The sequence below is a fragment of the Esox lucius genome, chromosome 14 (genome assembly GCF_011004845.1).
Source record: "Esox lucius isolate fEsoLuc1 chromosome 14, fEsoLuc1.pri, whole genome shotgun sequence".
Lineage (NCBI taxonomy): Eukaryota > Metazoa > Chordata > Actinopteri > Esociformes > Esocidae > Esox > Esox lucius.
The window spans coordinates 29,691,478-29,714,460 of record NC_047582.1 but is presented as its reverse complement, the minus strand read 5'-3'; the positions used below and the strand labels follow the sequence as shown (position 1 = coordinate 29,714,460).

The window sequence follows — 22,983 nt, the reverse complement described above, 5'->3', positions numbered from 1 at the left end:
CCATCAGAGATGCAGGCTTCTGAACTGAGCGCTGATAACAACTTGGGTTGTCCTTGTCCTCTTTAGTCCGGATGACATGGCGTCCCAGTTATCCAAAATGAACTTCAAATTTTGATTTGTCTGACCACAGAACACTTTTCCACTTTGCCACAGTCCATTTAAAATTATCCTTGGCCCAGAGAAAAGGCCTGCGCTTCTGGATCCTGTTTAGATATGGCTTCTTTTTTGACCTATAGAGTTTAAGCTGGCAACGGCGAATGGCACGGTGGATTGTGTTCACCGACAATGTTTTCTGGAAGTATTCCTGAGCCCATGTTGTAATTTCCATTACAGTATCATTCCTGTATGTGATACAGTGCCGTCTGAGGCCCCGAAGATCACGGGCATCCAGTATGGTTTTCCGGGCTTGACCCTTACGCACAGAGATTGTTCCAGATTCTCTGAATCTTTGGATGATATTATGCACTGTAGATGATGAGAACTTCAAACTCTTTGCAATTTTTCTCTGAGAAACTCCTTTCTGATATTGCTCCACCATTTTTCGCTGCAGCTTTGGGGGAATTGGTGATCCTCTGCCCATCTTGACTTCTGAGAGACATTGCCACTCTGAGTGGCTCTTTTTATACCCAATCATGTTGCCAATTGACATAATAAGTAGCATATTGGTCCTGCAGCTGTTCCTTATCTGTACCTTTAACTTTTCCGGCCTCTTATTGCTACCTGTCCCAGCTTTTTTGGAATGTGTAGCTCTCATGAAATCCAAAATGAGCCAATGTTTGGCATGACATTACAAAATGTCTCACTTTCAACATTCGATATGTTATCTATATTATATTGTGAATTAAATATGTTTATGATTATTCCATTCCTTTTTTACTCACAATTTGTACAGTGTCCCAACTTTTTTGGAATAGGGTTTGTAGATGTGCTATTTCTGGTTTTCTTTATAAATTAGCAAAATGTCTAAAAACCTGTTATTTTGATTGGTCATTATAGAGTACAGGTTGGGAAAAGGATATAACATAATTTTCAAGACATTAAACGTATCACGGAACATTATGAAGCCCCCAGGCACTCTCGGACCATTGGCTGATCAGGGAAGATACCAAACAAGTTGGGCCAGTAAACGAAAGGTCAGTGGTTCTAATCCCAAACCAACAAGGTGACAATCAATCAATCAAACACAGTTGTTCTGTCACTGAGCAAGAGTTTTTTGCATACTTCACTGGTAAAATAATTGGGTGAAAATAACTAAAAGGAGAAACAGGAATTTCTGGCAGCAACTGGGCTTTCCCGGCACATTATAACCATTGCATGTATTCTCCTCAAGTCTAAGCTAAAAACTGACAAGACAAAACACATTTCTCCCTGAAAAATTACAGCCTGTATGCATTTTGCAAGAAGACACATTCTCCCCAAAACACGTGGAAAATGTGTTATGGTTTGATGACATTTGGCCTTAATTCAAAAAACATTGTTTGTTGCAAAGCCAACATGAATAATCACCCAATGTATACAGTACTTTCTGTCAAGTATGATGGCGGCAGCTTTGGTCAGGATAGAGTGGACAATGAATAGAAACATCTGCCAGAACGCAGATGTTAGATAAAAAATATACCTTTCAACAAGACAACCACCAAGCACAAATCTGAATCAATATCGGGTCTTGCAAACCATTTCATGTAATTTAGATTTTACAAATGTGCTGGTTGGGGAATTGTTTAAAAATATTCTGAATGTTTCAAATGCTATACTTATTACTGTTGTTTTAATCTCTCAGTAAATTAAGTTATATTAATCTACATATTACTGGCTTAAGACATGTATTTAGACTTGCCCTACACACTGGCAACTACATTCACTTTTTAAGTGTTTAGCAAAGAAATTCAGCTACTTTCTGATCTGCCCTGACGATTGATTATTGACTTCCTGTTTGTGTTTGTGACACTAATCTTTGGGCTGCTGCTTATGTGTTTACCCGTCCCTGAGCCACCTAACTCTTCAGCCTCTCGGCCTGTACTGGCAACATGTAACTATACCAAGAAGCATGCAACTACATGGTTTCACTGACATGTAACAACATAGTCTCACTGACAAGTAACTATGTTGTCTCACTGACATGTAACTACATTGTTTCAGTGGCCATTTAAATCATATTCAGGAAAATAATGATTAAATTCTCAGAACAAAGAGTTAAGGAGTGGCAGTCCTCCTTGCTGCTCCATAGGAAAGCATCATTGTTTCATAGTGGATGTGAACTCCAAATTTAACCAGTGTTTCGTAACACTGCTTAATCAACTGTTGTGCAATACCTTGCCGGGGATTGGGAGCAATGGTTTAAAACATTATTTTCGTTTTTTTGATTTCTGTTTAGTGCAGAAATATATACATTACCTTTCAGTGTCGCTTCCTCTTGCTAAAGCTTCTCAATACAGTTATGCTGGACTAGGCTAACTCTGGACCTTACCATCCATAGAGGGCACTAACCTAATTGGCACCACCATACAGAAGGCATCGATATTGTTGGTGTACCCTGACCAGAGTTTGATCCACCTGAACAGTGGGGGGTTCGTTGTTAAGTTCGCATTCATGCACCTTCCTAACATCAGAACATCATTAATTGGAGCTACATAAGTCCCAAGTGTCCCTCTGAACACAGCCAAAAGATAGAAATACTGTAGGCTATGCAATGATAGACTGATATGTCGACTTCTTTCTGATTGCTCCCTGCTTTTTTCTGGGACTGACACATTATCATAAATTAACTATCTTTCTCTGTTCATCTTGTTCAACCCAGGGCTATGCATGTTGTGAGACCAATTTCTTCCCCTTAAAAATTATTTAGGACAAGCAGACACTCATAACTTAACTTTACCGACAGAGGAATGTTTTCATATCCTGTCAAGTAATGTAATTAAAGAACAATTAATTGAAACCTTCAGGCATAAACTTGTCATAAGCATGATATTAACAGGTGTTGTAAGCAGTCATGATATCCAGTGTAAGGTAAAACCCGAAGACAGCTGACCCCATTTTAGGAAATTGTGTCTCTGTGCGAAAAACTATTTACTTGAACTCAGTCGCCATAAGGACTGATGACCTCTGGTGTTGGTTTGTGACAAAAAAGGAAAAGGAAAGAAATGACACTATGGTTTATGTAAGCTGCCAAATCTAGCTGATTACCCTGGTGACACAGACTCAAAGCTTTCACATAAATCATGACACATGACCTGCATCAAAGTCCAATATGTCACTGTAATGAAGTACTGTAAATCTAGTATGCCTACAGTGTTAAGTGTCTTGTCAACAAGTAGACTTCTCTAGACTAATTTTGCTCTCTCTCCCTCCTTCCCTCCTCCTCTTTCTGTCTCCTTTCGCCATTCTCACTCTCTGTACTTTCTCAAAATAACTAATGAAACACACAGCTTCTAATCTTAGCCGTATCACCCAAATCAGGTGCTGCTGCTCAAGTTAGGCAACACGTGTCAGTGGAGTATGTCTGTGTGTGTGTCTGTGGAGTTTGTCTGTGGGGTATGTCTGTGGAGTATGTCTGTGTGTGTGTCTGAGGGGTATGTCTGTGGAGTATGTCTGTGGAGTATGTCTGTGGAGTATGTCTGTGTGTGTGTCTGAGGGGTATGTCTGTGGAGTATGTCTTTGAGATATGTCTGTGGAGTATGTCTGTGGGTTATGTCTGTGGAGTATGTCTGTGGAGTATGTCTGTGGAGTATGTCTGTGGAGAATGTCTGTGGAGAATGTCTGTGGAGAATGTCTATGGGTGTGTCTGTGGAGTAGGTCTGTGGAGTATGTCTGTGGGGTATATCTGTGGGGTATATCTGTGGAGTATGTCTGTGAGATATGTCTGAGGGGTATGTCTGTGGGGTATGTTTGTGGGGTAGGGGTGTAACGGTACAGTTCGGTACGTACCGAAACTTTTAAGTCACGCTCAGTATAATTTTGGAACAGTGGAAAAAAACATGCAAAACATGCAAAACTATGAGCAAGCAACCAGGAATCCAAAGCTAAGTTAGCAAGACTAAGAATAATGTCAAACTCTGAGTTAGCGCTTTTTGGACCAGATAATTCTATTTTCCTGTTACTATTTGGAACGTCATCCTCTACCGGGCATTGGTGCAGAACTGCTTTCTGACCGGTGAATTATTGTAAAGTGTTGTAATTGTTTTTTTTACTGAAAAAATCCAACCTACTGCATGCTTTAAATACAGTGGCAATGGGCAAAGTTTATAACTTTGAAATAAATTAAAATAAATGTTATGTTTTGCATGTTTTTTTCCAGTTTACCCAAATTGTACTGAACATGACTTAAAAGTTTCGGTAAGCACCGAACCGTGACTTCTGTGAACCGTTATCCTACTGTGGGGTATATCTGTGCAGTACAGTTGTGATCAAAAGTTTGCATACCCTTGGAGAATTGGTAATATATGTACCATTTGTAAAGGAAACATGAGTGAACAGGCAAATCACATGTCTTTTATTTCTTATGGGATTCACATTCAACTGTAAATCATAACAGAATGGCACAATAATAAAACAAAACATGGCAACAAAGAAAAAAATTAACTGACCCCTGTTCAAAAGTCTGCATACCCTTAGTTCTTAATACTGTGTATTGCCCCCTTTAGCATCAATGACAGCATGCAGTCTTTTGTAATAGTTGTCTATAAGGCCCCAAATTCTTGCAAGTTGTATAGCTGTCCATTCGCCTTGGCAAAATGCCTCCAGTTCATGCAAAGTCTTTGGTCATCTTGCATGAACCGCACGTTTGAGATCTCCCCAGAGTGGCTCGATGATATTAAGGTCAGGAGACTGTGATGGCCACTCCAGAAACCTTCTCCTTTTTCTGCTCTAACCACTGGAGGGTCAACTTGGCCTTGTACTTAGGGTCATTGTCGTGCTGGAAAGTCCAAGAGCGTCTCATGCCCAGCTTTTGTACAGAAGAATGCAAATTGCCTGCCAGTATGTTCAGATAACATGCTGCATTCACCTTGCCATCAATTTTCACAAGATTCCCCGTGCCTTTAGAGCTCACCCCCCCCCCCTGCTTCACAGTGGGGATGGTCATCTGTTCACTATAGGCCTTGTTGACCCCTCTCAAAACATAGTGCTCATTGTTGTGACCAGTGGCGTTTTTATATGTAAAAAATTGGTGGGGCACAAACCATTTCAAAATATAGGATACATACCAGTAAAGCAGTACAAAACTTCCTCTTGCTACTGATGTGTTTATTTAACACATCAACAAACAGCGTGGCTCCACAAAACACTTTTAACGACAGAGCAGCTTGCTTCTACCAGGTGTTGTAGTACACATACTGGAGAGAGAGAGAGAGATCTTCTTGTATAATTGCTCTCCTTCTCTCTCACACACATAAAATTACCACTGTCTCATTTACAAACCTAAATTAGGAATGCAACCAAGCTCAGAACCAATGTGCCTACAGGGCCATACGCGAACAGCAATGAGCTCAACACCACTGAAGGCCACAACGAAGCAGAAAGACAACTTTTTAGGGATACAGATCCATTCTATGACAGCAACCTTAATAGATAAGCATGGACACACTGACACACGTCACCATCTATATCAATCAATCCAGCACAAAAATATGACCAATGCACGGACCAGCACCACAAAGGCAGGATGATAAAATATGCTTTCACTCAACAAGGCTGAGGGCCTTACGTTGAGCCACAGCTGTCCCATGGTATTGCATGTGAAGGATTTTACCCTCTTCAAGGTGGAAAAGTTCTTCTCTGACTAGCAATTTGTCATAGGTGTTGTTATGATAACTTTCAGCAGAGTGATGTTCTCAGCAAAAGCCTCCTTTAGGTTGTTCTCGTGGATGGATCTTAACAGAGACAGGGCCGTCTTACCAGTGTGAAGCTCAGTGTGGTGGCACAGAGTAGTCAGCTCAGACTTCAACTTTTCCTCGTTTCCTAGAGGCCATAGTTTCACCGCACAGTCAAGCTCAGATGTAGGGAATGACAGGACAAACTGTGGGAAGAGCGAGCTGTCAACCAGCTTGGCAGCGATCAGGTGATCACTTTGTGACTTTGCGACACAGTCATGCTCCACCTGGGAGATGACTGTGTCGCATGCCTCCTTCATCACCGGCGCTGTGTTGGTTACTCGTCGGCCTGGCTCGTCTGTTCCAAATTGAACGGTGGCAGCCCATTCATCAGTTTGCTTCCGCATATTCTGGGAACAGCTGAGCGCACTGCTAATCCCAGATGCATCAATGCTCCTTTTTCGTATAGTGTTGTATAAAACATCAACTTCTGGCATAAGGAAGAAAAGAAAAATCCAGCAGCTGCAGAAAGGCTTGGTCCCAGAGTTTTTTTGACAGGCCGTATGCCTCACTTATGGTGGCCTCATCCCATCCTGGTTGTGTGCGTATGTCCTCCATACACAGGAGCAGCGCAGCTTTCCCAAACTGCATTGACAGTTCTACTTTTAAAGTTCCATCGTACAGCGGGTGGCCTTGGAAAGCGTCTCTGTGTTGCCTCAGCAGGTGCTGCAACACGTTTTGGAGCGCCAGAGAAAAAGGTGGCAAAAGCAGTTAAATCTGCAAAAAACACCTTCAGGATGCTCATCCTTGCTGAACAAAGTTGCTACAAGGTCAGGTTCAGCTGGTGAGCAAAGCAGTGAACAAACTGGACATGTGGGTATGTCTCTTTCATTAGCGTCTGTACCCCTCAGACGTTTCTACTCATTACAGGCACCATCATAAGTCTGAGCGATCAGCTTTTCTCCCAGCTTCAGTGGTTCCAGCAAACCCTTGATGCTATTAGAGAGGCAGAGTCCAGTTTTATCTTTGATTTCCACAAACTCCAAAAACCTCTCTGTCACTGTATTTTCATGCAACATGTATCGCAACACAACCACCATTAGTGATTTACAGGAGACATCAGTTGTCTCATCTGCCTGTATGGCAACAAATTATGTCTCGTCCACTTGCTTGGCTATCTCCTCCCTGTACACTTCATACATACAGTCTAACAGTTCGTTTTGTACAGTGCTAGATGTCCCTTTGAAGATGGGCTCAGCGTCATAGTGCTAAGTCTTGAATTGCCCTCACACATAGTTTTGAAAATGCATCTGAATATTCCAGGATTCAGGGAGTCCACTGACTCGTCGTGCCCCGCAGTGCGATTTCACATTTTCCACACAGTTTAAAACATGTTATGATCCGACTGAGAATGTACCTGTTTTCCTCCACCTGTTTGTCATGCTTCTCAATGGAGCGCCTGTATGCACTGTCAACTTGGGCTGCAACATTTACCCTTCCAAGTAAGCCCAGTTTCACAGCATTGTCCAGATGACTCCCACTGCTCTCATGTTTTGCAATCCTCTCAGAAAGAAACCTGTCCTCGACCAAGAACCATCTCCACCAAAAAGCAGACATGGAAAACAAAAGAGTGCCTTCTTTTGCATGCTAACCATTAGCCACTTTTTCTTCAAAAACCACTCCACGTAAAACCTGCGGTTACTTTTACCTGCAGTTTGAGTGATGACAATATCCCGTGGCTGATGGGCACCAAGTCGCTTTACTTCAAGTTTCTTCTCAAATTAAGGGATTCAAACCGGTGCTTGAGTATAAAATCCACTTTATTCATTTTCTCAAGTTATCTGGCGTTTGTGACGCTAACAAGCTAGCTAAGACAATCTACCCCCCCTCGCTCTTCTTGCCGACTAATGTTGGCGCCCGACAGAGAGACAGCCAATCAGGTCTGAAATACGAAATGACGCTCTAGTGGGGCCACCCGGCTGTTAGCCCCATTTGGCATCAGATTTGTGTGATCTGCATTGATCACCCTAACATTCTGAGCATGTCACCCCTTATTGTGACCATAAAGCTTTATTTTGGTCTTGTCACTCCATATTACAGTGTGCTAGAAGCCGTGAGGCGTGTCAAGGTGTTGTCAGGTTTATTGTAACCAGGCTTTTTTGTGGCATTGATGCAGAAAAGTCTTCTTTCTGCAGCTCACCTATCGTAGTATTGTGCTCCTTGAAACAATCATACCATATTTTTCGAGAGTAGCCTGTATTTCTCCTGCAGTTACCGGAGGGTTTTTCTTTGTATCCCAAACAATTCTTCTAGCAGTTTTGGCTGATATCTTTCTTGGTCTACCTGACCTTGGCTTGGTATCGAGAAATCGACAAGTTTTCCACTTCTTTATAAGAGATTGAACAGTACAGACTAGCATTTGCAAGGCTTTGGATAACTTTTTATATCCTTTTCCATCTTTATAAAGTTCCATTACCTTGTTACGCAGGTCTTTTGACAGTTCTTTTCTGCTCCCTATGGCTCAGTATCTAGCCTGCTCAAAGCATCCACATGAGAGCTAACAAACTCATAGACTATTTATACACAGACTCTAATTGCAATATAAAAAGCCACAAGTGTGGGAAATTCCCCTTTAATTGCCATTTTCACCTGTGTGTGTCACCTTGTGTGTCTGTAACAAGGCCAAACATTCAAGGGTATGTAAACTTTTGATCAGGGCCATTTTGGTGATTTTTGTTGTCATTATGATTTAAAAAGGACACAAACAACTATGTGATAATAAATGGCTTCATATGATCTCCATCCGTAAATAAAGTTTTTTTTTGCATGATCAGTCATATTTTCGGATAGGATATGCAAACTTATGAGCACAACTGTATGTCTGTGGGGTATGCACCATCTTGACAGGCTGATATGGAACCTGTGGATACAGCAATAACCTTTGTTTCCTGAGGGTGGGAACAAGGTTCCACTCCTATTGGGCCGCACGCCTTTTGAGTCCTAAAAACAGTGAGGGCAGATGTAAGCTGGGAATGTAGCACACTGAAGTTGGCACTCTGGAATGCGTGGAAACGGCTGGTAATGGAATGCATTTCTTATCACTGTTGTCACTCCTCTAGAGTGGCACAAAGGTTGTATTCACAACAACCTATGGCTTCCCATCTTTCAGTATTCTTCATTCCACATGGTTTAGTTGTCATATTCCAGTTAAACCGGAATTAAAGGGTATCATGGATCAAAAAATGTAAACAATCATTTCATTCACATCAGCACATAAATCCACAGTGGGAACTAAGGATCAGTGCAAAGGAAAATAAAATGTTGAGCCAGTTCTTAAACAACAACTCTTCTATTGTTAAATTGCAGGTCTGACCTGGACGTATTCACATTCACTGGGGCATTCACAACGGCAACTAGATCAAGCAGTGGAAAACCGTATTCAGAATAGCGAATCACTTTGTATCATTTAATTAGAGAGATAACAGTCTAGAGCCAAAACTACAAATATGAAAACACAAGAGCCTATGTGCAGCGTTGCTCCTGCAGTTGCAATAGGCCATCTCCAGAGGCTCTCTCCAGGGGCTCCAGCAGCAGGACCCCCCCCACTCCCCCCTCTTCTCTCTTTCCATCTCTCCATTAATCCAGAGATGTTGGCATCTCTCTCCAGTTCAGAGAGGGAGAAAAAAAACAACAAGCTATTTGATGAATGTAACATACTCTACCCTCTATCCCTCAAGGAAAGGCCCAATGGTTTTGTTAAGAGCCATTCTGTCTGATCTAAAAGGTTCCTGCATGTCTGGGTCCAGGGGGAGCTATTTTGGGGGAGCGCACAGCCTGAAGCCTGAGTGTAATGAAACAGCATGGTGTCTTGGTGCATTTGGTGCTTATAAATGAAGAATAAACATAGGTCCTGAATCAAGCGGGAACCATTGTTTCCTTAATACTTGCCTTTGGGACTCCTTTAGTTGAGACACATTATTCAGGTTGCCCCGTGGGTAAAATTATGTATTTTATTTTCAGAACAACAGCCAGCTTAAATTATGGTACAGGTGACAGGTTCATTACCACAAGATTTCCACTCATTTGACTCAAAAGTAAAGGTATTGGGTCCTGTTCAAAACTGCGACATTGCAAAAATATGTTACGCAAAAAGTCTGAACATTTCAAATTCCCTAAGATCCGTACATAATCATTCAATGACGGGAGTCCCACAGGAGTTAGACATTTTGAAAATATCAGCAACCATTTGAAATTGATGATGTATATCACCTTTCATCCTATTCAATTACCACCTTGATACACAGTGTGTGTGTGTGTGTGTGTGTGTCTGTGTGTGCTCCCACAAATATCTGTGTGTTTGATTGTCCATGTACTTGTATGCTCTCTACATGAATACGTATATGCGAATTTGTCTTTGCATGTCTTTTTTGTGGGAGGGGATTTTTTGCATGTCTACACGTGTGCTTGTGCATTTTCAGTATTTTCCCCTGACTTGCTCTCCCACTGTACATACTCTCTTAGAGATGTGGGCGGCTCAATGTGACAAAACTTGGACAAGCTACACAGGAACATAACTGGTTTCCTATCCTAGGTTTGAGGAGCGAGAGCCAAGAGAGAAAGTAAAGCAGTCAGATATCATATTCTTATTATAAACAAGGATTTGAGATGCAAGTTGACAGCATCCTGATCAAAGAAGCTTTGAAGCCCAGGATAGAAGAATATTTTTGTATGTGAATGTGTTCCGCAGTTCAAAAGTTTGGGGTCACTTAGAAACGTCCTTGTTTTCCATGAAAACATACATGAGAAATTTGTTTGAATAGGTAATATAGTAAAATTAATAGGAAATTTAGTCCTTGACAAGGATAGAAATAATGACTTTTAATTGAAATAATAATGATGTCCAAAGCGATTACAGCCTTGCAGACCTTTTGCATTTTAGTTGTCAATTTGTTGAGGTAATCTAAAGAAAATTCACCCCATGCTTCCTGATGCACCTCCCACAAGTTGGATTGGCTTGATGGACACTTCTTACGTACCATACGGCCAAGCTGCTCCCACAACAGCTCAATAGGTTTGAGATCCGGAGACTGCGCTGGCCACTCCATTATAGACAGAATACAAGCTGATGGCTTCTTCCCTGGGTCAATTCTCATGGAGTTTGTGGTACGGGCTGTGGATGTAGGGTTTCCCTCTTAAAACTTGACCTCACCATTTGAGAACTTTAATTAACGGCCATGTGCTGGTTCCTGCTCTCCTATTTCCTCTGATGCCTCAGATATAGTGAAGGCCAAACGAGGCATCGTTGGCGTTATTTTAGCAGTAGAATATTATGCCGGCAGCACTCAGATTTTCTTTAGCACAATAAAAGCCATCATTGAAATGTATAAGGCAATATAGTTAACAATCTAGTCTGTGTAAAGAACAGACACGAATAATATTGGAACGGACATTAAACATAATATGTACCGACTAGATTGCTAACTATATTGCCTTATATACACTCACCTAATGCAATTATCTAATCAACCAATCACATGGCAGTTGCTTCAATGCATTTAGGGGTGTGGTCCTGGTCAAGACAATCTCCTGAACTCCAAACTGAATGTCAGAATGGGAAAGAAAGGTGATTTAAGCAATTTTGAGCGTGGCATGGTTGTTGGTGCCAGGCGGGCCGGTCTGAGTATTTCACATTCTGCTCAGTTCACGCACAACCATTTCTAGGGTTTACAAAGAATGGTGTCCTGTGGGCGAAAATGCCTTGTTGATGCTAGAGGTCAGAGGAGAATGGGCCGACTGATTCAAGCTGATAGAAGAGCAACTTTGACTGAAATAACCACTTGTTACAACCGAGGTATGCAGCAAAGCATTCGTGAAGCCACAACACGCACAACCTTGAGGCGGATGGGCTACAACAGCAGAAGACCCCACCGGGTACCACTCATCTCCACTACAAATAGGAAAAAGAGGCTACAATTTGCACGAGCTCACCAAAATTGGACAGTTGAAGACTGGCAGAATATTGCCTGGTCTGATGAGTCTCGATTTCTGTTGAGACATTCAGATGGTAGAGTCAGAATTTGGTGTAAACAGAATGAGAACATGGATCCATCATGCCTTGTTACCACTGTGCAGGCTGGTGGTGGTGGTGTAATGGTGTGGGGGCTGTTTTTTTGGCACACTTTAGGCCCCTTAGTACCAATTGGGCATCGTTTAAATGCCACAGCCTACCTGAGCATTGTTTCTGACCATGTCCATCCCTTTATGACCACCATGTACCCATCCTCTGATGGCTATTTCCAGCAGGATAATGCATCATGTCACAAAGCTCGAATCATTTCAAATGGGTTTCTTGAACATGACAATGAGTTCACTGTACTGAAATGGCCCCCACAGTCACCAAATCTCAACCCAATAGAGCATCTTTGGGATGTGGTGGAAAGGGAGCTTCGTGCCCTGGATGTGCATCCCACAAATCTACATCAACTGCAAGATGCTATGCTATCAATATGGGCCAACATTTCTAAAGAATGCTTTCAGCACCTTGTTGAATCAATGCCACGTAGAATTAATAATGCCACGTAGCTTTTGAAAAAGAAATTCTCAATTAGCGCTGCAAGCATAATATCCTGCTCCTAGAAGAATGGTAATGAAGCCTCGTATGGCCATCACTATTAAAAAAGGCAAGTACAGTAACATCTCAGTGCTTAAACATTCTTAGAGTTATCTTCCTCTCTGTATCTCTCTATGTACCTCACCCTCTATTTCTCCCTCTATTTTTCTCTCTCTCTCCACCTATTTCTCTTTTCATTTCTCCCTATCACAAGCTCTCACCCTTGTACTCTCTCTTTCTTTTCCCAATATTTTCTGTCCTTTGCTCCCTTTAGATCTACCGGGCAATCATTTTGCAGGGAGAGGATGGACTCAATCTTAAACAAATTCAGTCAGCCCTGTACAGAGATTTCCAACGCGTATCAAAAAATGCATGGCTCTCGAGATGCCTTCACCCATGCCACTACATTTACATTTAAAAATGTAAACATTTAAATATCAACAACACTGCCACAGTAGGATAACATTGAACTAATACATGATATGGTTTGATTTAACCTACATCACGAGTATTTGGTCTTTTTTTAAATGTTGAACACCTGCAGCCTGAGAGGCCTGTGCACAGCCTGACAAAGAAAACTGTGTTCTGGACAATCAATTACCAACCTAAAAGATGATTGGTGTGTATCAGGACCGACAGACGTCTGTCGGACCCCATCTGATGCCTCTCTGTCAAACCCCCAGGAAACCTGAAACAATTAGAAGACAAACACCCGACTCGGCCAACAGAAAACCTCAAGCCACCCGTTCACAGCCATGAGGAACCTTGACTGCACTGTGAGCCCCTGTAGCAAACGTCAAAAAACAGAACAAGTGTCAGAGGTCGACAGAAGAAGACCGTCGTAGAGAAAAGGCGAGGAAGAGGAGGTGACGGAGATGGAAGAGAACAGGGGAGGGGCTGGAGGAGGAGAAAAGCTTGCCCCTCTGAATTAAAAGCTTCTCGTTGCTTTGTGTGAAGCCTTGTTGGGCAGCAGACTGAGGAGATGTCCCATAATAAAGATGAACATCCTTATCTATTCACAGGGGACTCATTCTCTGGCTGCCAGGGCTACCTCTTACATCATCACAGACAGCTAGGGCCAAAATACCAAGGATGGGGCCGGGGGGGGGGGGGGGGTTGGGGGGACAATGGCCAATACAATGGGACAGCCTTTCCTCCCAGTATGGCCCACTGAAGGAGCTGCCGCATGGAGGCCTCGATGGACCTGCTAGAGGCCTCCTTTCAGAGCACCTTGCACCCCTCGAGTGAATGAGGAGACAGAGGGGAGCCGGCCCATAGCTTTGACAGGAACGTAAGATAGAGTGTTGGGGGTGGGGGCGTTGGGTTTTCTTCCTTTTTTCCCATCCGGCTACTTCAATAAGTAAAATGTACTCACTATTACTGGGTTGTGTGGTTGTCCCACCCAGCTATCTCATGAATGCACCAATTCTAAGTCACCCTGGATAACAACATCTGCTAAATGACTGTAGTGAACTATGTCATTGAGAAAAAGGGATGGAAAAAGAGAGGGTAGGTAGAGAGAAAGACTAGACGGGGGAAAGGAAGACAGAAAGAAAGAGACAGGTCTGAAAGGAGGTGTCAACAAAGCAGATGACCGACGGCGTGACGTGGGAATCAACACATACCCATTAATCTGCGCTTTTGATTTGTTGATTCAGCTCAGCTGAGATCACAACAAATGCATTCGGTTGCCTGAGTCACGTCACTTAGCATCGTTTGAATAAACGTTCTACCACGCCGCGGAAAGTATTGCATCACAACACCGGGCGGCCATTGCAGGTGGATCCATGGGTTCTCGTCAGATTTGTTAAATTGTATTGTATTAAATTGGTAAGCCCATGCTATTCATTCCTATTTCTATAGAATAGCCGAGAAGTAGAAGGAAAACAAGAGGAAGGAGGGAGGGCCGGAGTGCATGATGGAGAAACCGGAGAGAGGAGGGGCGGTCAGGGTTTTGAGTGTCCTTTGTACTAGTCTGGGAGGTCCCTGTGTGGAGTCCCTGGAGGTTTCTTTGCAACCTTATTAAATCCGAGTGTCCCCGCACCTCAAACGCACATCGCAGAGTATAAACATACAGTTTTATACCAACTTGAACCACGCGATATGCAATTTCTTCCTTTAGTGCTGACAATGCCGTCCCATCTAGCTGTGTTAAGATGAATATAGCCTAGTAACCGCAAGTCACTCCGACACAAGCGTCTGCTGAATAACTAACACGTCCGGTGTAACTAATAAAATCACTAGTAGAACACATCCAGTGAAGCGCAAAATACTTGCGGTGAAAGTAATCTTTTGTCTTTCCGTGCAAATGCAACATCGCGCACACTATTTAGTGCTCTTACAAAGTGCTTACGTGAGCTCTTCCACTGTAGGGAGAGACGACACGGGAGAGGCCTATATCTATGGCCTTTAAAGCTTGCGCACTGAAAAGTTCACGTGTCGCCAGTTCAACTGATTTATAATAGGCCAGCAAGGTCCTGATAAACTACGGGTGCCACCAGATCCTCTGAAGGAATCCTATGAACATCCATTAGGCCTCTCACGCACACGTACACACACTTACGCACATGTATAGTGAGATGCTCACAACTGAATGGTCTCTCCTTTTTTGCAACCTTTCTCATATACATGGCCGTCCCCGGAGATGTGCGCCGGGTGAATAGCGTAGCTCTGTGTTTGTTGCTGCGGGCTAAAACTTTGATTGGCTGGAGGGCTGAACGGATCCATAACACCTACGGCGGATGAGACAGTTTTATGTATCAGAAAGGCACAGATTTTTTTTAAACCATCACCGACAATGACACAGTCTTGTGTCTGTTTCAGGGCTGGTAAAGGTGTAGGGAAATGGTTGTCATAGCTGACATTAACATAGATTAACGTTGATTTATGGTGTGAATTGGTATGATTCACACTCCTATTTCATCAAGGAATAGATAAACATTTGTATTAAAGAATAGTCACTTTTTGCGGTAAGGGGAAGTACCGCAAGAAGTGTCTCCATAAAACAAGAAATCTTGATTCCAATTAGGATTTATCAACTGAAATGTCATTAAAAACATTGAATGAACATTTACTATAGTGATATCCAACTGGTACTGATATGATTCCTAGAAAAAAAAATCCTTATTTTCTCCGGTTTGGCAAAGAGGCCATCTATGGAAACGGTAGTTTGTGTTGTATTTCACTACGCACGATCGAGTGATTCTAGCTAAATTGATATCTTATGTGAATCTCCCTAAATCAAAGGATTAATAAGGTTTAAAAATGACTGGAATTAGTACACACCATAGCATAGCTTCGCAATATAATTCGAGTTTCTAATTAGACTTTGTCCCTCCCTTCTTTCTCCAGGTTTCCTTCCCATAATATATACGACCCAACTTGGGACCACTGGGTGCTGGCCTTTGTGATGCCATTCACTCGGCTGACCAGTAGAGGGCATGTCAACACAGTGTAAACCCAACCCCACATCCTGCTACGATATATGATACACCACCAGGCACGAAAAAGCTTTGTCTGTTTCTTAACGGTTCAAACTGTTTCTCAGCTACAGCCCGACAAATCTGCTTCAGTCCAGCACTAATACACCAGATGTCACTAATGACTGAAAGCAGGGACCTGTGGGGAAAAAGAATGAAAAAGAGCAAAACCTCTGTTGGGTCCTCAGACAGACAAGCATACTGCACACTTCTCAAACCCATGCATATTGTAGAAAGGACTGTATATGTAAGCCAAGCATGTAATATTTTATCAGTAATTATTATAGTCATGTGACTAAACAAAACAGCAAGGTAATGTTTTCGTAAAACCATACCTTTTAAAAGGGTTGCCCTGCACCCTTCAAACATTGACTTTGCTAATTGCTACACAACTGAGTAAAAATGAATTAACTTACTGTACAATGCACTTACTGTACAATACTCTGGATAAGAGCGTCTGCTATACGACAAAATGCAGTTGTAAATTTCTGTCAGCGTGCAGAGAAACCTGTGAGAGAATCCAATTTCTCCTCTGCAAAATCGACTAGACAAGCACTCTACTAGATAGTTAGTTATGGGTGTCAGCAAACTCCAAAATACAGTGCAATCCCTCCTACATAAATAGCCAGCTCACCTAATTAGTCCTAATTGCCATTAAGGACACACTGTCGTCCTCACCCAGTGTTGAGTCCTAGTCAAGCAGGAATGCCTGTATCAGTCATCCTCGTCCCCAGATTGTCATCTCTTTGACAGGAGGAGCGCCTGGCCTTGTGTCGAAAAACTATTTATCATTCCAATTTCATCCCCTAGCCTAGTCTGTACTTACGCATCACTAAGACTCTTTCCTATGCATTTTGTGAGTGTGTGTGTGTGTGTGTGTTTGTCTTTGGGGTCTCTAATTAAGAAACCCATGGGTCAGGGAAGACCTTGGGGGCTTGGAGGACAAGAGTTCTAATCGCCCCTAAATGGCCAGTTAATGGCCTCAGCCCCTACGATCTGCATATACCCTAATTTTTTCATTACGCATTACACTCAAGGCCCCTAACCTCAACCCCCCCCCCCCACACACACACAACCCTCCCCCCGCATAGCCCCCCCCCCGCACCCTCCAGGAACACAGTCAATTGGGCCAAGCTTTTTAATTGCTGCGCCCATGCTTTCCCCCCCTCTCTCCCCCCAGACTTCTATACACATGATTGGGTCCCAGTGAGCGGAGAAGGGGGCGAGGGGAGGGTTGATAAAGGGGGAGGCAGAGAAGGGAGGTAGCCTCTTCAACTACATCTGCGTGCTCTGCCGACAATACAGATCAACCCCCCAGTGGACACTCAGTCTATAGAGAGACACAGAGGGGAAGAGGTCCTGCATGTGTGTGTGTGTGTGTGTGTGTGTGCGCACGCACGCCTGTGTGTTTTTGGTGTGTGTGTGTGAGTGTCTATACGATGCCATGGCCCCCATCCACTACACAAGCTGCACAATGGCAGTGGTGAGCTGAGATCGAAGGCTCAATGCATTTCTAATGCCTAGTCCAGTCCCCTTTTCATGCCTCCGAACTGGAGTTTAACATGATAATGGGCTTTGGGAGATTTGCATTGATTTCATTCTGTCATCTCTTCTACTCCTGCTGTGTATTGGTTTTGAAACAAGAAAATGGAGTGGAATGGAAAAGTTAAGAGCCTCCCCAGAAACCAACTAGCGAAGCACGCTAGGTCATTGGGAAAGGCAACAGAAAACGTGGCTTGAAATGCATTTTTAAGGCAAGGTGCAGATTGCAAGATATCCACCATGTTAACAAAGCACAGCTAGTCAGGACAGAGAACATGGGTGGGCACTGGCTCGGCGGTGCATCAGCTGATGTCTGGATTGCTCCTACCACAGTCTCAAGGATCCCTTATCTAATATGGCAGGCAATTTAAGTCGGTCAGGCTACTCAGTCTCTCCGCTGGTCATTGTAGCATAAGGTCACACCAGCCTCCACCAGCCTCCACCTTCCTTCACACCAGCCTCCACCTGTTTGGTTCCTGTGTTTCCTTCTGCGGAAGGCGTGACTACTGTGTGTCTTACTCGTTGCCATAAGTATTGCTGTTCATAACGTTACGGTGTTAAGGTTGTTATTCGTAGTATTGTGCACACAATCGCGCGTGTTCCCCAAAGGAACAGAGCCTTACAGCAAGACATTGTGTGTCTATTTTGCGTTGTTTTTCTAATAAATGGTTAAACAAAGACATGGCGTTTCCTGTCTGAAATGCAGATAAAGGCTAGTTATACTATACAGAGTATAGGCAAAAGATGTTCATGGAGTACTTCACTAGTGTTATATTGTCTATGTGCTTATACTCATAGATCTGGCGTGTTCCAGGTGATTTGCTCTTGTTTATTTTGGTCCAGTTGTTGTCTAGCGTTGCCAGCCTCAAAGAAATTGTGATAAAGCTCTGGAGACAACCCAAATAAATATTGGCATCGCTTTCAAGCGATGGATGAATACACAGGCTGATATGGACCTGAAGGGAGCATATTTCCCCTTCAGGTAAGCTCACCGTTTAAGCAGGTAGGTTGCTGCCTGGTAGTAGTAAGCTACCCATTACCCACACACAGGGCCGGTTCTTGGCATAAGCGACATAGGTTGTAGCTCAGGGCCTCCGACCACTAGGGAGCCCCAGATTAATAGGGGAGGGGCCCCAAAATAAAACTTTGTTTAGGGCCCCCAAATCTAGGGCACTGCCCGTACATCTCTGTTTGGAACCACTAACCTGGGCCAAGTACAAAAAGCATTTGTTTGCCAGATTATAATTATACCATCGGCAGAATAAGCTATAAAAATTGGAATTCCAAACCACAAGTTGTATACCGTTAGCTAAAATGCCAAGCTAGCTAGTTGTTATCTAGTTAGGTCCTCTAAGCTAAACATAGGAAGCTCTTTCTATCTTGCACAACTGTGATAGGACAAGTATACAAAAAAGTTCACTTAACTATCCTTATACTACAAGCAGAATAGGCTATAGAAACAGTCATTCTAAACCAAATGTTGTGGCTAGATAGCCTTGGCAACTGTATAAAAACTATCTAGAGTTTTAAATACACAATTTCTACTTTCCCCTTGCAGACGCTAGAGGGTGAAACTTGCCAATTTATCCTTTAAGCATAATTATTCTATGTAGCTATAGTGATGACACAGAGCAGGATTAAAACCCAATGAAGGGCTTGTGGAATACCTCTTATTATCATTGATGTGGCATAAATCCCATATAGGACCTGTCTGCCTTATGCCTATGCATCACATTTTGATGCTAACATGTGAGCTCTTGATGTCTTAGGGACTGAGTTCCTCTTTCTTTATTAATCTGTTCACTACTAGACATGGCACTGCTGCCCGGATCATTAACTCACCAGACTCCAAGATCCCCAACCATTTTAAAACATCACTTTACAACCTTTTGCCAAAGGTTCCACTGGGGAAGGGCTGGACTGATGCCCGGGTAGGGAGATCTGGGGGTGTCTGGACGAAGGTGTGGTGCACGTTGAGATCAAAGAGTCTCGTTCGGGTATGTTTTCCCCTGAAGCTCACTGATGTAGTAGCCAGAGGAGAGGTTTGATGATCGGAGGCATGATCAGAGGCGATTACAGCCTGTGTTCACCCCGTAAAAAAGTCAATTTTTACTCCAAATTACACATTTAGTCCATCCGTGCCCAGAGGAAAACCTGCGTAGAGAAAGAAAAAAAGTGTACAAGTGTGCATTGAATGAACACATCCTGGCCGGAGAAGATAAGTGTGAACAACTATAAGCGCCAGTGCAGTATAACAAGAGACAGTGGGGAAAAAATATGAACTCAGGTCATATACGATGTGTGATGTCATGTTTCACAGCAGGGTGAGGCGCGGTAATGATTGCATTGACTGGCATTGGCATTGAACGCACTTGAGCGCTGACAGTGGAAAATGTAGCGCCCAGTCATTTCTGCCTGACAGGGACTTATGCGAAAGACAAGCGGTCATTATATTTGCGTGTTAAAGTTTAAGGGGCCCAATGCTTCTTCATTGCCCTGTCGTGTGCTCTTGGGATTGCATGAATGCGACGAAGCCCTCGTCGCTTGTCTTCGTTTGAACGTGAGCGATGGCTCTGCGTGTGTGCGGCACATTTGCTGTCTCCTTGAAAGCCCGTTTTAGCACTACACATAACAGGGCTTGGTTCCTGTGAGATTGAGGGGTTCTGAGTTTTGGATTCAGAACCGGCCTGGAAACACATACGGGCCACGGGGTGAGTCCAGAGGGGGAAATGGATTTAGGTTGGCCTGAGAGCCAAACTATGATCCAGGTCAGCAGTCCCTCAGGCCCCACCCACCCAAACCCCATGCCCTCAACACCACCCCCGCCTCCATCCCATTGCCCCAGACTAATCATCCAGAAAATCAAGCATAGTTGTTGACCTGATATTTGAATTGCTTCAGGCTCTGTCTGCTATTGCCAAAGGCTGGAGGAAAGTGGAGGGTGATAAAAGAAGTGGTGTATGAGGCTAGAAGTGCACTTTTTCTCAATTTATGTAAAGTTTGCAATCAATACACTTTATTGATCTAGGAATCAAGGACATACCCTCCTCAATTCATGGACTTCAGCTCAAAAGTGCTATGCTCTACCTAAGCCACTTTCAGAGACAGTTGTGTCTGAACAGTAAATATCTGTCATCGGGGGTTTGGATGGTGGTATTTTGTGTTTAGAATCCCCATAAGCTCTTCCCAAAACAGAAGGGACTTTTCCTGGGGTCCAAACATGAACAATGACAATATAAAGAAAAGCCTAATACGCCAAAATAATGTCCTGTGTGTTTTAAATCAGTCCAAAACACATCATTGTTTAGGTATGAAAAAGCATATTGTTTGTGGCATCCCACAGGGCCCTATTCTGACACCATTTCTATTGGAGATATATTTGACTTTACTTCCATGATTCCGCTGGGTGATGCTTGTTTGTGTGCCATATGTAGGATTTTCACCACGAAAAGTCTGCCCTATTCAAACAATAATTATTTTTAACCGACCATAGGCTACCATTAACACACCATAAAATGATCTGATTACCAAGCTGTTTTGTAAATCCGGAGAAGGCCCTCACTGCCAAATCTCATAGCAACTCGTTGGGCCTCATATTTTCCCATTTAACTGTTTACACAGGATAAACCAAGAAATTACCAGAAACCCAGACTAACACGGAACATGCCTTAATATCCACCACCCCACCTCGTAAAACCAAGCAAAGCAACCACATATATTTCGGTGTTGATTGGAGATAAGTGGAGCAAAATAAACAAAGTGTATCCCTCTGTTATGATGACGGGCGTGACACATGGTTTTCTTTTGCACTTTGTGTTGCTATGAAACGTACATCCAGCTATCAACATGACTCCAACGTTTAGTGGCTTCAGACATCACTTTATGGAAACTTATGACTGAGTGCCTGTTATTCTTGGTCCGCACCCAGGAGTTGACCCAAGCAATGGGTGTTAGGGACTATCTACAGGAGGCGTCCATAAACTAAACAAACTATTGGCTGGCAAGAAAAACTCCACAATAAATAGGGAATGAACGTCTGGTGGGGTTGACTTGATGGAGATTCAGATTCTCTCCAAGAGTAGTGCTGCTGAAAGGAGGGCTTGCCACACATTTTCTGAAACCTGGAAACATGGCACTTTGGCATTATCAGAAGTCCCAGGATTTGAATACACCCCATGTTTTTGCCAGGCACGCTGACTGCCCTGTTTCGTACAACATGTCAGCTTATGTGGGAAGGGGGACGAGGAGCTGATGAAGAGCCGGAAAGAGGGAAATACACCCCTGCCCCGCCCCCTCTTAGAGTAATTACCCAGACTGACTGGCGGTTGACGAGACACGGAGCCCTGTCCAAGTTTCACATCACTTGCCTCGGCCTCTGATTCGTGGTGAAAGGGCGATGGGGTGGAGGAAGCGCGCCTCGTATCCCGTGTGACAGATATTTTCATAATACGGCGGGCCCGGGCGGTGTGGTTAGTGGGGTGGGGGGCATTGTGATAAGCAGCGCTCAGTTCGCAGCGTCGCTTCCGGGCGCCAGACAGTGATCCACCTTGAAGGCCCCGAGGGGACGATCAGAGTGACAGGGCCCATCGAGCAAATGTGCTGTGATTCCTGCTCCACGCACGAACACACACTCAGAGACAGACACACACACACTCCTGTGGAGGAATGATACACGCCGTTCAGTGTGCCCAGAGGGGAGGGTGTTTTGACGCCTTCCTGAGTGATTCACTGGGAAGAGGGGTTGAAGCAGTTTACAGGGCTACTCTGGTTGTCATCTTTCAGCCTTCCATAGATGTGTGTGTGTGTGTGTGTGTGTGTCATGGCAGTTGAGTTTAAACTGACATAAATAGCATAAATAGGTGAATTTGAGGACCAGGGTAGGATGTTTTATTTGAGCCTGAGGGCAACAGGGTATGCTGGTTTCATTGTCAGCCACTGTACTCTGTCAGCCTCAGATCATTGTCAGATCATACAGACGGACGGGAAGTCCTAGCTAACCTGGATTTAGCCAATGAGAATGACACAAACATTTATTGTAAGAGGGACGACATTGGATTTTCTATATTACTACGAAATACAAAATCAGGCAATGTTGATTGCATGTTTTCACACCCCAGAGTTAATACAATGAAAGCAACATTGACAGCTGTGAATCATTTGAAATAATGTTTTTTTTCCAATTTGTAGGATTTTGTACAAATGTCTCTCTCAGATATAAAATGGCTAGACGAGATGTGCTTTATGGCTTTGCATTGTAAGAGCAGCAAATGTACAATACAATTTTTATATATTCTGCAACTTAAAATGTTCCGGCAGCTAAGTCTGTGTAAGGGAAGTGTAGATTTTCAAAAGCCACTAAATGAAATGTGTACATCTATGAGATATCTCAAGGTTGAACAACGAGTTGTTTAGCACCAGTGTCAAGATAGCTTGTGCTCCTCAATCACCTGTTTCTACTGTAACCAGTTGACTCATGCATATTAAGTAATGAAATCAAAAACACCTTTTGTCGTTTTTGTCCGTTTTATAGTTACCAACCAAAACT

At 43.3% G+C, this 22,983-nt stretch overlaps 1 protein-coding gene across 1 annotated transcript in view; it reads right to left on the bottom strand.

Moving 5' to 3' along the window:
• The window catches only part of nek6 (NIMA-related kinase 6), a 71,123-nt gene extending 51,805 nt beyond the window's left edge, over positions 1 to 19,318 (bottom strand). The window contains exon 1 of the mRNA XM_029125065.2: positions 19,281 to 19,318. Within this exon, the coding sequence (XP_028980898.1) occupies positions 19,281 to 19,303 (23 nt within the window). The 5' untranslated portion in view covers positions 19,304 to 19,318. The remainder of the gene's footprint in view (positions 1 to 19,280) is intronic.
• Between the last annotated feature and the right edge of the window lie 3,665 nt (positions 19,319 to 22,983).